General features: G+C 42.8%; 1 protein-coding gene and 1 pseudogene across 1 annotated transcript; one reads left to right on the forward strand and one right to left on the reverse strand.

Annotated features, from left to right (window-relative positions):
- Positions 1 to 427: 427 nt before the first annotated feature.
- Positions 428 to 2,179, reverse strand: LOC125511273 (fasciclin-like arabinogalactan protein 8 pseudogene; annotated as a pseudogene).
- Positions 2,180 to 10,082: 7,903 nt separating this feature from the next.
- Positions 10,083 to 13,727, forward strand: LOC125511274 (cyclin-B1-2). The gene is made up of 4 exons (XM_048676602.2): positions 10,083 to 10,280; positions 10,359 to 10,459; positions 12,464 to 12,561; positions 13,516 to 13,727. Exons 1-4 carry the CDS (start codon positions 10,158 to 10,160, stop codon positions 13,614 to 13,616), a joined length of 423 nt encoding a protein of 140 aa, XP_048532559.2. The 5' UTR covers positions 10,083 to 10,157; the 3' UTR covers positions 13,617 to 13,727.
- The last annotated feature ends 1,909 nt before the right edge of the window (positions 13,728 to 15,636 follow it).

Genomic DNA, 15,636 nt, shown 5'->3' on the forward strand with positions numbered 1-15,636 from the left:
GTCTGGCCCGGTGAAATTGATGAGACGGAATCCGTATGAACTGACAGCGCCAGCTCATCCGGATCGAGCTGCGAGTGGAATGGCATTTGTGGCAGGCGCACTGGCTATCCTGGGCCTCATCTCCCCGGATTTTGAAGCGCCCGGCAAATGGGCGTCAGTTGCATTTGCATGTGGTGGGGCTGCCTGCTCAGCAGCAAGGACGACCTCGATCCAAGGACAAAGAGGAGTAAAACTCGAGAGGGAGTCACATGCATGATCTGCTCCATCCAATTTACAATTCCATTGCGCAGCGTGTAAAGTCGCCGCCGTATCGTCGGGTGTTGTTTATTCATGGAGCGTGTCTGCGTGAGTGGTGAGCGGAAATGGCAAGGGCTGTGTCGGTGTGGCTGCCCTGTAACGGCTTTGTTCTTCTGACGAAACCAGCACGTAAAAAGATCAAGATATAATAATGTACACAATGTTTCATGAATTACACAGAGAGAATAGCTGCGACTCATGCAATCAACGATCAATGGCTGAAAGAGGATGGCGAGAAGAATGTGATGGGCTGACGAGGAATGTGGCCGGAAGGGGACGTGCCACCGCTCTCTCTGCTTTCACTGGTCTTACTCTCACAGTAGGGACGCGAGCACGGCGGAGCACGCGGCCGCGGCGAGCGCGCCGACCGACAGTGAGGCGGCGGACGACGCCTTGACGTCCTTGTGAACGTGGTCCGCGGCGGCCTCCGACGGGGCGTCGGCCGGTGGCGGGGACGGCGGGGAGCTCAGCGTCGCGTCCGCGGGGGACGGCGCCGGCGCGGGCGTCGGCGAGGGGGCCTCCGCGGGCGCGCCGGCGAAGAGCTCGAGCGGCATCAGGAGGCGGTCCACCGTGAGCACGCACACGGGCGTGTCGTCCAGGACCGTCTCCGCGACGCGGGACTTGCGGAGGCCGGTGTCGAGCGACACGTCGTCGCCGCGGGCCACCACCGACACGTTGTACTTCCCGCCCGCGGTGGACGCCAGCGTGCGGAACGGCCGGGCCGACGCCTTCACCAGCTTCAGCGACGGCCTCGGGTTGTACACCGGCAGCGCGTGGTAGCGCAGCAGCGCGACGAGGTCGGCGCGGGGCATCTTGTCCACGTCCGGCGCGCCCTTGGCCAGGAACGCGTCGTCCTTGGGCGCGAACAGGGTGAGCCCGGCCTTGTCCGCCATGGCCGCCTGGTAGTCCTTGAGCACGCCCGTGCTGGCGATGAGCGCCGCGAAGCGCTTGCAGCCGGCCTTCTCCAGCAGCCGGGTGAGGCTGGCGACGGACGGCCCGTCGAAGAGGCCGTCGAACTCGATGGGCGCCGACACCTCCAGCACCGCGAAGTCGTACTGCGTCTGCTTGAGCGCCTTGGTGAAGGTGGCGTCGTAGGCGTCGCCGGGGCTGGCGGCGGACGCGAAGCCGAAGCCGCCGCCCTCCAGCTTGGCCATCTTGACGCTGCCCGTGGCGCTGGTGGCCGCGCCGCCCGCGGCCTGGTAGAAGGTGTCGGTGAGCGTGTCGGCGCCGGTGGGCAGGGCTTTCAGCTTCTTGACGTCCCAGTAGTCGAGCAGCGCGTGGAGGCGCAGCGCGTTCTTGATGGCGCCCAGGTCGGCCCCGGCGTCCGACACGAGCGTGGACATGGCGCCGTCGCCGAGGACCAGCACCGTCACCCCGCCCCGCGCGTTGATCTCGTCGCACACCCGCGTCTCCGTCAGGTACCGGTTGTACTGCTTGTACTCCGGGTGGCCGCTGAGGAAGGAGGTGATGTTGTGCGCGATCCCCGCCGACATCCCTCTCGCCGTCGCCGCCGGCGCCATGCTGCAGCAGGCCAGGAGGACCAAGGCCACCACGCGCCGCAGCTGCGCCCCCGCCCCCGCCATGGCCGAGCTCAGTAGTGGCCGACGCACTGATGATGGGTGGCGCTGGAATGGACCGAGCACCTAAGCTGGCCGGGTAGCCGGAGTGAGCTGTGAGCACGCGGAGAGTGTGAGGATAAAATGAGCGATGGTTTGTGGGCAACTAACTAAGTACTAATTATGTATGGTTCATGGGCGGTTGGTGAGGTTTGGGGTCTGCAAATTGCAAGGCGGGCGAGCACATTGACATGTGAGGGCGCGGGAGCGCGAGCGATTGGAGGGCTGGCTGGCTGGCTACCGGTGGTAGCTAGGGACGACGATGGCACTTGGCACGGCGTGTCTCCTCCATTGTTGGCCATTTTTATTTGGTGGGGGTCATTGTGCTCCATTATGCGTCGCCCGGTCTATTCTAAATTCTAATACTACAAACTTGTTGATAAAAAGAGGATTGATAATAAGGTGATGGTATTTGGCAGTTTGGCTCTCGCTCTCTCGTGTCTACGTAAGAAATAATAGTATGGCCGTTAGGGTGGAGACATCGACCGGAAGATTGATCAGTGCTGACAACGTGGCCCATAGGCTAGTTAGTGATGGAATCCGAGGCGAGTCGGCTCTGTTTTCCTCTCTGTTTGCACCGGTGAAAGCACAGGAGAGGTGCGCACGTGCTCAGTCATTAGTTTTCTCGTCGATTCTTACGACTCACTTTATTTACGGTTTCGGCTAAGTCTGCTTCTTTGTCACGTACTCCCTCCGTCCGCGAATAAATGTACATCTAGCTTTTGTTCTAAATCAAAATTTTAAAATTTTAATCAACTTTATAGAAAATAATAGCAATATATATGACATAAAGTTAATATATTATCAAAGTACATTTCAAGACGAATCTAGTGATACTAATTTGGTGCCATAAATGCTTTTATTTATTCCTAGAAAGGTGGTCAAAGTTTTAAAACTTTGACTTAAGACAAAAGCTAGATGTACACTTATTCGCGGACGGAGGGAGTAGATCGGCGAAGCATCAGCAATGTGTCAGGCAGAGTTTGATCCGGTCTCAACGTTCTTATTTAGCACACGACCACGGATAAGGTGGTGATAATATGCGCCGTTAGCATGTCCGCATCCTCTGTAGAATCTCGGCCGATTTTGAGCACGCCACACTGACATGGCCAGGACATCTTCTTCTCAACCGTGAGGGGAGAGCAAGGCGATCATACCGCCGCTCGTTTCTGAATATTGAATGGATGAACCGACAAAGATCAGCCGTTCCCGCGGGCAGTTCTATCGCGTTAACCGCTGTCGTCTGATCGTCTAGCTATTTTCAAAAATGCTAGACGTACGGGATTTTTTTTTTGCAGGTGGTATGGGATTTTTTTTACAAGAATTAACGGACTAACCTTTCCCCCCTCACTAATCTCTCCCCCTGATTTTCAGGGTGGGACCCGCTTCATCTTAACAACCAATCAACGCACCCGACCTCAGCCTAGCCTGTAAAACTCATGTAAAACCCTTGTAAATATAGCATTGCTGAGCTATTTTCCTGCTTCCCTCGCAACATCTATCATGATGTGCTACGCCCCATTGCAACATCCGCCATGTTGCGTTGTGTTCTTTGATTCTTTCGCAACACCTGATCGTGACGCTAACAGATCCTGTGTTGCGCTCGGTTGCCGGCACACGACTCATGTTGCACCAACATATGTGTGTAGTGGGAGGGTGTTGCGCGCCACACTATCAAAGACCGACCAGATGCTCGTGGAGGCGATCGACATGCACCAACAGCCATTCCAGTGTTTCCAAACGTTTTCCATATTATATTCGATACAAGACTACGTCAAATATATTTTTGCATTCTTAGACTTGTTGGCTTTACCCTCTCCAAGGAAAGAGAGCCCCTTTTTTGTGTGTAAAGAAAGAAAGCCCTTGCTGGAATTCTCACTGGCCAGTAAGTGGGTTTGAAAATAGTTTTCAACCTACAATTGACGCGCCACGGTAGCACGGAGATGTGTTGTGTACGTCCTGAACCTCCCTGTCTTGTATCCTCCACGGTCGGTGTGCTACAAAGTGGCGACCAGTCATGCACAAAGGCAAAGAGTACAAAACAAATCTTAAACTTGTAGACGAAAGCTAAATCAAACCATGAACTCCTAATCCTCGAACTCAGCACAACAAACTCTATGACCCGATCTATTTTGAACCTTGGGAGCGTTTAGCTCTTCTTTTCAGCAATTGAGATCGTTTAGCTGTTATTCGTTGATGTGACAAGACAAACCTTGGGATTGTTGACTGGGTTGTGTGTTCCTCGCTTTGTTTTCATTGCTTGTATTTGTTTCCTTTTTCCCTTTTCTTTATTTCTTCATTGGTTTCTTCGGGTTATTTTCTTCATTATAGTTCGGTTTTTTTTCTTTGGTTATCTGGTTTTCTTTTGTTTCCTTTTCTTTTTTGCACTCGTTTTTCTTTTGTTTCTTTCTCAATTTTCTTCCACAGTTTTCAACACAAGTCTACGTTTTCCGTATACATCAGCTACATTTTGGTGCACATTTAATAGTTGTAAAATACACAATTAACATTTTCTTCAAATATATGGTTGATGCCAATTTTCTTTTTTATACACATTATACATTTTTTGTATACATCAGCACCATTGCACATTTTCATATACATCAGGAACATTTCTTAAAAATTGTGTGTGTTTTATGTCTACTTTTTTACAAACACCTTCTACATTTTTTTGTAGACCAGGAACATTGTTTTATACATATTTAACATTTTCTAAATACATGATTAACATTTTTTGATATTTACTTTTGATGTCTACTTTTTTCATACACGCTGTACATTTTTTGTATACATTAGTAACATTGTTTATACATGTTTAACATTTTAAATGTATGATTAACAATTTTCATTTCATTTTTTGATGTCTATTTTTTCAAACACCTTGTGCATTTCTTGGAATACATCAAGAACACTTTTTATATAGGTTTAACATTTCTTAAATACGTGGTTATTTTTTTTTCATATTTATGTTATGATATCTAATTTCTTTTCACACACTTTGTACATTTTTCGTATACATTAGAATTTTCTTTTTGTACATGTTTACAATATTTTCAAATATAAACAAAATAAGGATGGACAGGGTGGGTCACGCCCAACCGACTATCTCCCTCAGCCACAACCAACAATCCCGGGTTCGACCTGCCACCTTGACCATCCCTGTTTGTGAACACTCCCAAGGTTTAAATTAGACTGGGGTGATTTTGGGGATTAGGAGTTCAAAGCACGATTTAGTTTTCGTCTACTAGTTTAAGGTTTGTTTTGGACTTTTTTCCTGCACAGAGCGGCAAAACAACTATGGGTCCTATCATACTGACCTAGCTGCTCCCCACGCATCGTGCATCGTGCGTGGTCGCCAATGTCCGAAACAGTTGACGCCTTGTGTTGTCGCGATGCTTCGGCCCCCCAAGTCCTATTTGAAGCATTAGTTGCTAGATCGCACGAAACGCTAGGGATTTGGGTCGACCAATTTAGTATGTTCTGGTTACTCTACTTTTTTGAAATAAACATCACCTTTATTAATTAGTAATGATTGTTACATCGTCAATAAGAAAAGGTACAATGTCACTTATAGGCTTGTCAAACCAAAATCCCTAGTGACGGAAAAATTCGCTAGGCTAGCAAGTTCGTGAGCCACCTTATTTGCTTCCCTATTACAATGTTCAAACCTAATAAGAGGAAAATCACAAGCTATGAAATAGCAATCATCGGACACTATTGTCGCCGCTCCCGCCGAATGTCCCCCACTATTCAGTGTGTCAATCATCTCCATATTGTCAGAATTAACAACGAGACGATTGTAACCCGCCTTTTATGCAAGAAATAGACCGAACCTTAAAGCCAACGATTCTGCTGTTACTCTTTAGAAACATTATAGAATGTTATGTGTTGGTTTTTTCTTTATCTACCACTTTTTAAGGTTTTTCTTATTTTTTTGATTTTCCCTAAAAAAATAAGAATCTAAAAAATGGTAGTGTTTTTAGAAACAGTTCATGTTTTAAAAATATTCAAGATTTCAAAAATGCTCCTGTTATAATAAGTTTTTTATAAAAATTAGTTCATTCTATAAAAATCACGTTTTAACAAAATGTCTGTGTTTCCAAAAAATCATAATTTCCAGAAATCCTTCAAATTTTTAAAAAAATATTCGCATTTCCAAAAAATGATTGAAATTTCAAAAATTGTACATGTTTATAAGTTTTCAAAAAATGATCGAATAAGAAAAAGATTAAAAACCCAATTGCTACAATGACCGTGTCGCCACAATGCTTGTCACAGTAAAAAAGACTATGCACAAATCTATGCGTCTGGCCGACGGCACAAAGAGCGGTCAATAGGAGCTCTCATTCGCCACACCTTGGTGGTGCTAGCGGCAACGGGAGCTCCTCATCAACGCCTTCAGCACGAATAGGAGGTGGTGCATCTGAGTGGGCTGCAACCCAGTATCTCACCCTTCGCTGGCTCCTCCGCTTATTTGCCTCATGTAGCCGCCGCCTCCCTAGCTGTTCGCTTCTTTTCTGCTGCTGGATTGATTACTCGATCCTCTCGCTTCCGCATCGATCTCCGACCCTGTACGTGCACAATGCATTCCAGCACGTGTGCAAAATCCTTCAAGGTTCATCAGAGCCATTTTGACCGGAGTCCGACCAAGAGCAGATCGAGCAGCACACGATCGAGGGTGGCCAACGAGGCGGCGGTCGCGCTTCGTTCACACCGATTCACATCAGTCTTTTTCTCACAACTGGTTGTCTTTTTCTTAATTTTAAAGAAATCAGGAAAATTTAGAATGTTCAGAAATTATGAAAAACTTTGTAATGCAAAAAAATTGTGAATTAAAAAATGTTCATGAATTTGAAAAAAAATCATGCATCCAAAAAAGGTTCACAAATTTGAAAAAGAAACAAAGATTAAATACACTTTTTAAGAATATGATGAAAGTTTTCAAAAATATATGTTGAGCACTTATTTGAATACAGACTTAATATTCTTTGAGAATACGATGAACATTTCCATTTTTTGAAAAATTACACAATGAAATTTTTTAAATGCATGATGAACAATTTTTAAAATACACATTGAGAATTTTCAAAATAGATGATGAATCATTTTCAAAATCCACGTCAAGACAAAACACAATAAATTATTTTTAACAGAAAAATGAACATTTTGTAAAAGTATTGAATTAACTTTTTTTTTGAAATACATGAAATACATTTTTTAAACATTATGGACATTTTGACATATATGTACACAAAGTAACTGAAATAACAGAAACAAAAAAAGGGGAAACACATTTTGTTGCAATGAACAGATTTTGCACAAAACACATTTTTGAAAAATATTTGAACTTCTTGTTACACATGTGAACATTTTTTTCAATACATGGAATTTTATTTCGAGCGATTTGAGAACACATTTAATAAGAGTTGAACAATATCATAACAGGTTCGAGAGCAATTTGTTCATAATCGTAAAAATTATTCGCATCTTCCACAAAATCTGTGCAATCTCATTGAAAATGTCCGTGCATGTGTATTTGCCTAATATTGTAAATATTTATAACATAATAACTAAAAGTAAAAAAAAGAAGGAGGAATGGCAGAAGGAAAGGAAAAATAAAGAAAAATAAAGGAGGAATGGCAGAAGGAAAGGAAAAATAAATAAAATAAAATAAAATAAATAAAAAGAAAAATAAAAAGAACAGGAAAGGAAATAAAGCCAGAACAATAAAAACCGAGGAAAAAAATAAAGGACCCTCATAAGTGCGACACGTGTGGCACGAACACATGGCAACTTCGAACACTTTTTATGTCAATTTTAGTGACGCAAGGATGACAACTTTAGTTGTCAAGCATAACAACTTCTTTTCAGATGACAAGTTTCAGTTTATTTTTGGTTTATTTTTTCTTTTCGGATGGCAATTGTAGCAGTAAAAACCGTCAGGGCTGGAGTGCTTAGTGCCAAACGTGTGACACTTACCATTTGAAAAAACTAGATGAAACTCCGCAAGTTGTTGTGGGAATATGTTGCAATATATTCTAATGTGATTTGGTTGTATGGAACATGAAGATTTGGAATAACATGGCATTTTTTTTTGAAAATACAAATGATTTATTGTGTAAAATTATTGATTTTTTGTTAAATATGAATAAAATGAAAAGTTTCATGCATGTTTGCATGTTGAGGTAGCTTTTACTTATGCATGGTTGCATGTTAAGGTGGGTCTTTTTTCATCTTTGTTGAATGATGAGGTGGCATGCTTGCATGCTGAGAGAAATAAGGCCGCGTTCGGCAGTCCACCGCTCCTTCAAATGCAGAATCTACGGAGCAGCTGTTAGCTTGCTTCAGGGATTATAACTCCAGTTCGGTCCGCACTCGGAGCCGAGCGGAGCGGAGGGACACCGAACACACCCTAAGTTAGTGTGGCTAGCTATTTAGATATAGAAGAAGATAAAAGCTGGGCATAAAATCGAGCTATTGCTAAAAACCGGATTTGACAAAAACGTAGCGAAAACTGACAAAAACATGTTTTTTTAGGGCTACAAAAAAAACTGTTTATTACGCTAGGGACCGCTCCGGGGAGCTCCTAGAGCGCCGGTTCGGCTTACTGGCGCCTGAAGGAGTTGCTACTGGGCCGGCCCAGCAAAAGTTCATTCGATAGAGCTAGCACGTGGGTAGCGCTAGAGGGAAAAAAATTCCAAAAATGTTGTTCTTGTGAGGGATCGAACTCCCGCTGTTACAGAAACATACGAGTATCCCTAACCACCTGATCTAATGCTTCCTATTGAATTATTTCAGCGTAAAGCGTTTAAGGACATTTATAGCCGTGTACTTTATTGCACGCATGCGATTAACTGTAGCGCTTTGATTTTTCAATTATTTGTAAACATTATCAAAAAAGTACATTGGTTTTGAAAAAAACATAAAAATTTGAAAAAAGTTGAGCAATTTGAGAAAGTTCACAATTTTGAGAAAAAAGTTAACCTGTTTTGAAAAATAGTTCACAAATCTTGAAAAAAAGTTCACGGATTTAAAAAAAGTTCACGGGTTTAAAAAAAGTTCATCGATTTTAGAAAAAGTTCACTGATTTGAAAAAAAGTTCATCAATTTGAAATAAGTTCATCGAAATTGCAAACAATCTTCATCGTATCTGAAAAAAGTTCATCAAAATTTTAAAAAAGTTCATCAAAATTGTAAATTAGTTCATCGAATTTGAAAAAAAGTTCATCAAAATTCAAAAAAGTTCATGGATTTCGAAAAGAGTTCATCGATTTTGAAAAGAGTTCATCGATTTTTAAAGAAGCTCATCGATTTGGAAAAAAGTTCATCGATTTTGAAAAGAGTTCATCGATTTTGAAAAAGTTCATCGGTTTTGAAAAAGAATTCATCAATTTTGAAAAGAGATCATCGGTTTTGAAAAAAGTTCATCGGTTTGAAAAAAAGATTTTGAAAAGAGTTCATTGATTTTGAAAATGTTCATCGATTTGAAAAAGAGTTCTTCGATTTTGAAAAAGTTCATCAATATTGAAAAGAGATCATCGGTTTTGAAAAAGATTTCAAAAAGAATTCATCGATTTGAAAAAGAGTTCATTGATTTGAAAAAAGAGTTCATCGATTTCGAAAAGAGTGCGTCGATTTTGGAAAAAAAATCATCGGTTTTGAAAAAAGGGTTCATCGATTTTGAAAAATAAGTTCACGAATTTGAAAAGGTTCATGGGATTTTGATAAAAAAAAGAGCTCACACATTTAACAAAGAAAAAGAAAAAGGAAAAAGGGAACAAAACCGTTCCAACAATGGAGAAAAAGAACAAAGCAAAAGGAAAAAAATGAAGAAAAACAGCGAGACGAAAGAAAAGAGTGAAGAAGATGTAAGTGAACACATCTGACGGGATGGCCTAAAAGTGTGTTCGAATCCCGCACCCACGCACTTTTCATTTTTGCGGAATAAAAGCAGAACGTAGATGGGCCGAGCCCAAGTCGCTGCGAGGGGTATGCGCCCGTTAGGGAAAACAACTAAAACGGGCGCAGCGGGCGCCGTTTAGGAAATGCCAGCGCTCCGACCGTTTCGTGCTACTGGCCGGCCTGCTTATCCGGCTCTCACGGGCTCACCAAGCCCAGCCCAGACCAGGTTCTTCTCTCTTCCTCTTTTTTGCCTTTTCTTCTCCGCAAAGAAAGAAAAAAACTCAGCAGAACCACAAGAGAAGAGAGAGAGAGAGAGAGAGAGAGAGAGCCTGAGCAGCGACGATGTCGAGCTTGATGACGAAGAAGGAGATCGGGCAGACCCACGACGTGCTCCGCTTCGGCGTCAACGACAGCGTCAGGGCCGACCTCGCGCCGGCGCACCCCGTCCAGGCCACCATCCATAAGGTGAGCCCGTTCGTTCCCGCCCGGGGCCTCGAAACCCTAGCTCTGAATCTGACTGTTTCGTGGGTACGCGCCGTGCAGGAGACCAAGTTCTGGGACGAGAAGAAGAGGTTCGGGACCGAGGCCATCTACGGGTCCGCCTTCAACATCCGCAAGGACCTGGACGCTCAAATCCTCTCCAGGTTCGCTCTCTCGCTGCCCCCTCCTTTCCCCTCCTGGAAATAGGTTTTGGCTAACTACTAAGAGTCATTCGTAGCCGATGTGGTCATTCATAATTGTTTGGCCATCCAATTGGGCAGCTGCAATTTGTTGGGGTCGTGAATTTCACCTTACCGTGAGAACCAGATGTGCTAATAATATCTTGTAGTCCATGTGTTAATATCTCGGAAATTCGACATGGGTTGTAGGGTTATATGCTCTCATTATCCAGATCACATATACCAATCAGGACCGTCTCCCGGAAATTCGTAACGGGATGTATTCTTCTGGTGGCTAGGCACACTGCAATTGGTACCAATTAGGATTGCATTAGGTGCGGCCCTTCCCATCATCCTTATGAACTCCATGAACAACCATTCCAAGGTCTCAACCTGCTCATAGTACACATCATACATAGTAGTGATAGTCTGCAACACAAATAGCACGAATGGTTCGTACAAGTTAGTTCTACAAGTTGTGTTGAACGTGATTACATCATCAAAGCACCTGTACTGCATCCTATAATTCCTGCTCGTCTACTACATCAGATTCTTTATCCAACTCCCGGGATTAGCATAAACCTTAAACAAGAATTCTGGATCCTTGGCTCCAATCTCATTAAAAACCTCTAGTGTCTTCCTGACATCAGCATCTGCTTCGTCTTTGCCGATCTGCCCACGCAGGTTCCTAAGATTATTCTGTTTTGTTTTTCCAAGGAAAAAGATTAGTCGTTTCAGCAACAAACTATCTTACCTGCAAATTGAATCTACGGGGAAATCCATTGGCTCATCCGCTACCTTCTTCATGTATGTTAGGCCGACACCTTCCCACGTTTGACTGTCGTGTTGAGGTCCTCTCCCGTGCAACATTAAGACAAAGGAGAAGAGCAATGGGAGTAGGTACCGAAAGCCACACACCATGATGCTTGCAAGATTTTTATTCTTTTCCATGGTCCATCTATGAGGCATTACCTGCACCATCAGTAGATGATTTCTGGTTGCGGAGGTGCTCCATCCTTCAAACGGGTCTGCCAGAACATAGCTCAGGACGTCAGTATGGGCTACCACTGTAGATGTAAAGAACGGAATAGTTGTTTCAATACGCCAATTTATGTTGCTCGCCCTGGTAGCATTAAATCATATTGGCACGGGATCCACACTGGAGACCATCTGGCCCAGATAATAGGATCATATACTCGTATGAGCCATAATGCCATGTCCATATCTCCGCTGTTGGTAGTGATATGTATGTTTTCTCTCTGTTAGATAGCCCTGACAGCAACTATGTAGTCTTGTTAGTGATATGTGTACTTTCTCTGCTCAATGGCCCTCACTGCAGCTATGTAGTCATGTTAGGTTTTGTTCAAGCTGGATTCAGTTGGCAGCAATTGAGCAGGCGTCGGGATACTTGGTTATCTTTTGAGGCTTTTTATCATATTGTAAAGTTGTTTTGCGCAAAACCGTAAAATAAAATGTAATGCTTTCTTTTGCTGCAAATGTATTCATATTGTCGTGTGTCATTCTGTTTGCAGGAAGCTCGTTTTCTTGTACGGTACAGTTACTTATTAAGTTCTTGTGCTGCATGTTTGGTTGTTGGTTGTGTGTAAATATGCATGCTTGTGTGCTTAAATGATTAATTGCAATATTATGACTGGTACTTGAGGCCTTCTGTTAGTCTTTTCATCCAAGAGTATTTCCATAGAATAGATCAAGCACATGGGTTTGCTACCCTCGGAATAACTGAATCTCTTCTTCTGTTTGAATGCACAAACATGTCTTGAGGTTTTTATCTGTCCACATGTTCCTTCTAGCAATCAGTACATCAATCCAAGGACAAGAGAGGGCAGAGAACATGCGAGTTACATTTTGTTTATACGCTTTTGAACTTCATGTGTACTTGTCCTAAAAAAATATTCTTAAAAATATATAGGCGTTAAGCTTTTTTGTCTCACACTACAAACGTTTGATTGATGACTTGTGTGTTTCCAGGTTCCAAAGGCCCCCAGGTGCATTGCCATCATCTATGCTAGGATATGAGGCAATGACAGGTTCCTTGGATGATTTTGGATTTGAAGATTACCTTAACTGTAAGCATTGCCATCCTTTTGTTCTCCATCAATCTCTTGCTTTGCCGCTTCATAACGCTGCAAGCATTCGTGCAGAACTTGCTAGTAATGAATTGATTAGTTGGAGTTAGGATGGACTGTTATCTTTAAACTTCTCTAAGCTTTGATGAGCACTAGCTTCTTTGCTCACAGTGCAACACACCCGAGCAAAATTTATTGATCTGATGGGGGAGTGCTCCTGGGAAAAAGCGATTTCTTGGGAAATCAAGATTTATGGTTTATCAAAATGGTTCTGTTGCTCATTTTTCATACTTCTGGTTACTTAGACGAGCATAGATTTGTGCTGTAGAATATACTCGAAGAGATCATCATTATGTTATTAAAAACAACAACTGTATTTACAAGGTAGGTAGCTAATGGTTCTCATTCTACTCCCTCCGTTCCCAAATATTTGTCTTTCTAGGCATTTCAAATGGACACAACATACGGATGTATGTAGACTTATTTTAGAGTGTAGATTCACTCATTTTGCTCCGAATGTAGTCACTCGTTGAAATCTCTAGAAAGACAAATATTTGGGAACGGAGGGAGTATTTTAGAGGAATCTATTCAATAGCTGACAACAAAGTGTTGGCAGTAAACGAACCAATCTTGTGTCCCTCAGTTGTAAAATACTAGCTTAGTTACGCATATGGTTTGTATGGCAAAGAGTGCAGCACCCTGTTCATCATTTTTCCTTTGTGCTTACCACTATGAGGTCTGCGCCGGTGGCTTAAGAAAATGGATGGCTTTCAGTGCAACGTTTGTCCACGCAAATTGCAACTATTCTACTCCCGCCAATCCGAATTAATTGACGCGGCCCGTATACAATGTCTGCGTCAATTAAGTCGGATCGGAGGGAGTATATGTCGTTTCCATTGCGAGAAATTTCACCAGTGCTTGTGTTGATATTTTGTTTGCTTGTCCACTTTGCAGTGCCCCAGGACTCTGACAGCCTGCGCATACCGGACATGCACCACGGGATGGAGGTTCGGCTTGGCCTGTCGAAGGGCCCTGTCTGCCCCAGCTTCAGTTGATTCCTTCCACCCATGTATTTTGCTTCCCGTCCAGCATCTACACTGTATCATGGATTGGTGAAACATGAGAAGTAAATAATTGGGTATTGCATCAGTCTGAATTTCATGAAATCTCCCCGGCGTCCGGGTCGCTATTTGAGCGTCACTTACTCCGCTTGCTAGTTTGGTGTTTTAGCAGCAGAAAGAAAGTTCGTTAGCACACCACTAATATCAGTGGCGGTGGGTCCTAGTAACACGCGAGTTAAAAAAAGAAGAGAAAAGGAGACGGCACATACACCTGACACGTTTCATTTGTCCAGCTTTACGTACGTACGCCCAGCCGCTGGTTGAGCTACATCTTTCATCGGCTACGTCGCTGCATATTGTAGTACTTCCTCTCTGTTCCTTTTTACTCCGCATATAAGATTTGGTCAAAGTCAAACTGCACAAAGTTTGATCAAATTTATATGAAAAAATATAAACATCTACAATACTAAAACTATATAGTATGAACATACGTTTCATGGTGCATCTGATAATATTAATTTCATATTGTGAATGTTTATATTATAAAGTTAGTCAAACTTAACCAAACCTTATATGCAGGCTAAAAACAAACGGAGAAAGTACATGTAGTACATGTGATAAGGTAAAATATAGTTTCATCCAGCTAACACTTAACCACTACCATCGCAAAGGGCCAGGTCACGCGGTCGGCTTGCCTCTCTCTCTCACGGTCTGCAAGAAAATTAAAGATAAACTGATCTTATTCCTAAAGAAAAGATAAACTTATCTTATTGACTATAGTAGTAGGAAAAGATAAACTAGCTGTGGATTAGCATACCGAGACATAGCGTACCGTCGCTACTTTTTGTCTTACTCTTGACCGGCGACCAGTTGCATTATTCTTTTTTTCAAGAATACATCAATGGCGTATCTTAATTTTATAGAAGACCAATCGTATTATTCTGTAATACAGACTTCAAGAAAAAGTAGACTGCTCCTATACTATCTCATAAAAAATGAAGGTACTGTTTCCTGTGATCGATGCATGTACCGACGGAAGTTTGTGGGAGATATTTCTGAATTCCAAATGTTTTATAAGGGCATGTATAATGGTTCTATCTTAAGAGGGCCACGTAGGATAATTGATGAGGTGAAGGAAAGAAAATCATAAGAGAAGACTTGTCTTATCTTATTTAAGAGAAGACAAGAGATGATCTCTTAGCATAATTTGTCTCATCATGTTTTTAGGAACAACTAATTATTGAAGATAAGGCTAAGAGATGAGCCATTGTAGACATGTTTTTTTATCATCTCTAATTTACATGCAAAACTTAAGATAAGACTATCTTATCAATCATTGTATATACCATTGTATATGCCCTAATCAGCTTTCGTATCGAGGAAGGCATGTCAGACTTCTCAACGGCGACTTCCGTACACGGTCTACGACTGCGTTATTCTTTTTTTGTGTTTTTCTCGGGGTCGCTTTAATCAACCTTTTTACATTGGCCTACTGTTATTTTTATATATGGCCCGGTTTAAGCGCTAAGCCTAAGCCACATGGACTATGGTTTGTTTTGTATCATGAAGGCAATCGCATTCAATGATACGTCATGTGGTGAAGGTGCGTTGATCTTGACATGTCTGACATTTCCAACCGCACGGGCCATCGCATATCCGTACCAACGAACCCTGCTTGCGTTGTGGAAAAAGAATTTTTCTCACTTAAAGTATTCAAACCATTCAAAAACAAAACTATTCCCTCTGGTTGGATTCGTAAAGTTGAGCGCGGAATTCTCTATCGAAAAAGTTGGCCACGGATTTAGATCTGTAATTTAATTAAAAAAATTACAGGAAGAACTTTCAATCTATTCATCAAACATCATGACGGTACAAAGAACATAAAAAATAACAAAAAATACATCCAAGTTCGTAGACCATCTAGCGACGACTACAAGCATTAGGGCGAGCCGAAGGCGCGCCGCTGTCATCGCCCCTCCCTCATCGGAGTCGAGCAAACCTTGTTGTAGTAGAC

The sequence above is a fragment of the Triticum urartu genome, chromosome 5A (genome assembly GCF_056163025.1).
Source record: "Triticum urartu cultivar PI428250 chromosome 5A, HENAU_Tu73, whole genome shotgun sequence".
Lineage (NCBI taxonomy): Eukaryota > Viridiplantae > Streptophyta > Magnoliopsida > Poales > Poaceae > Triticum > Triticum urartu.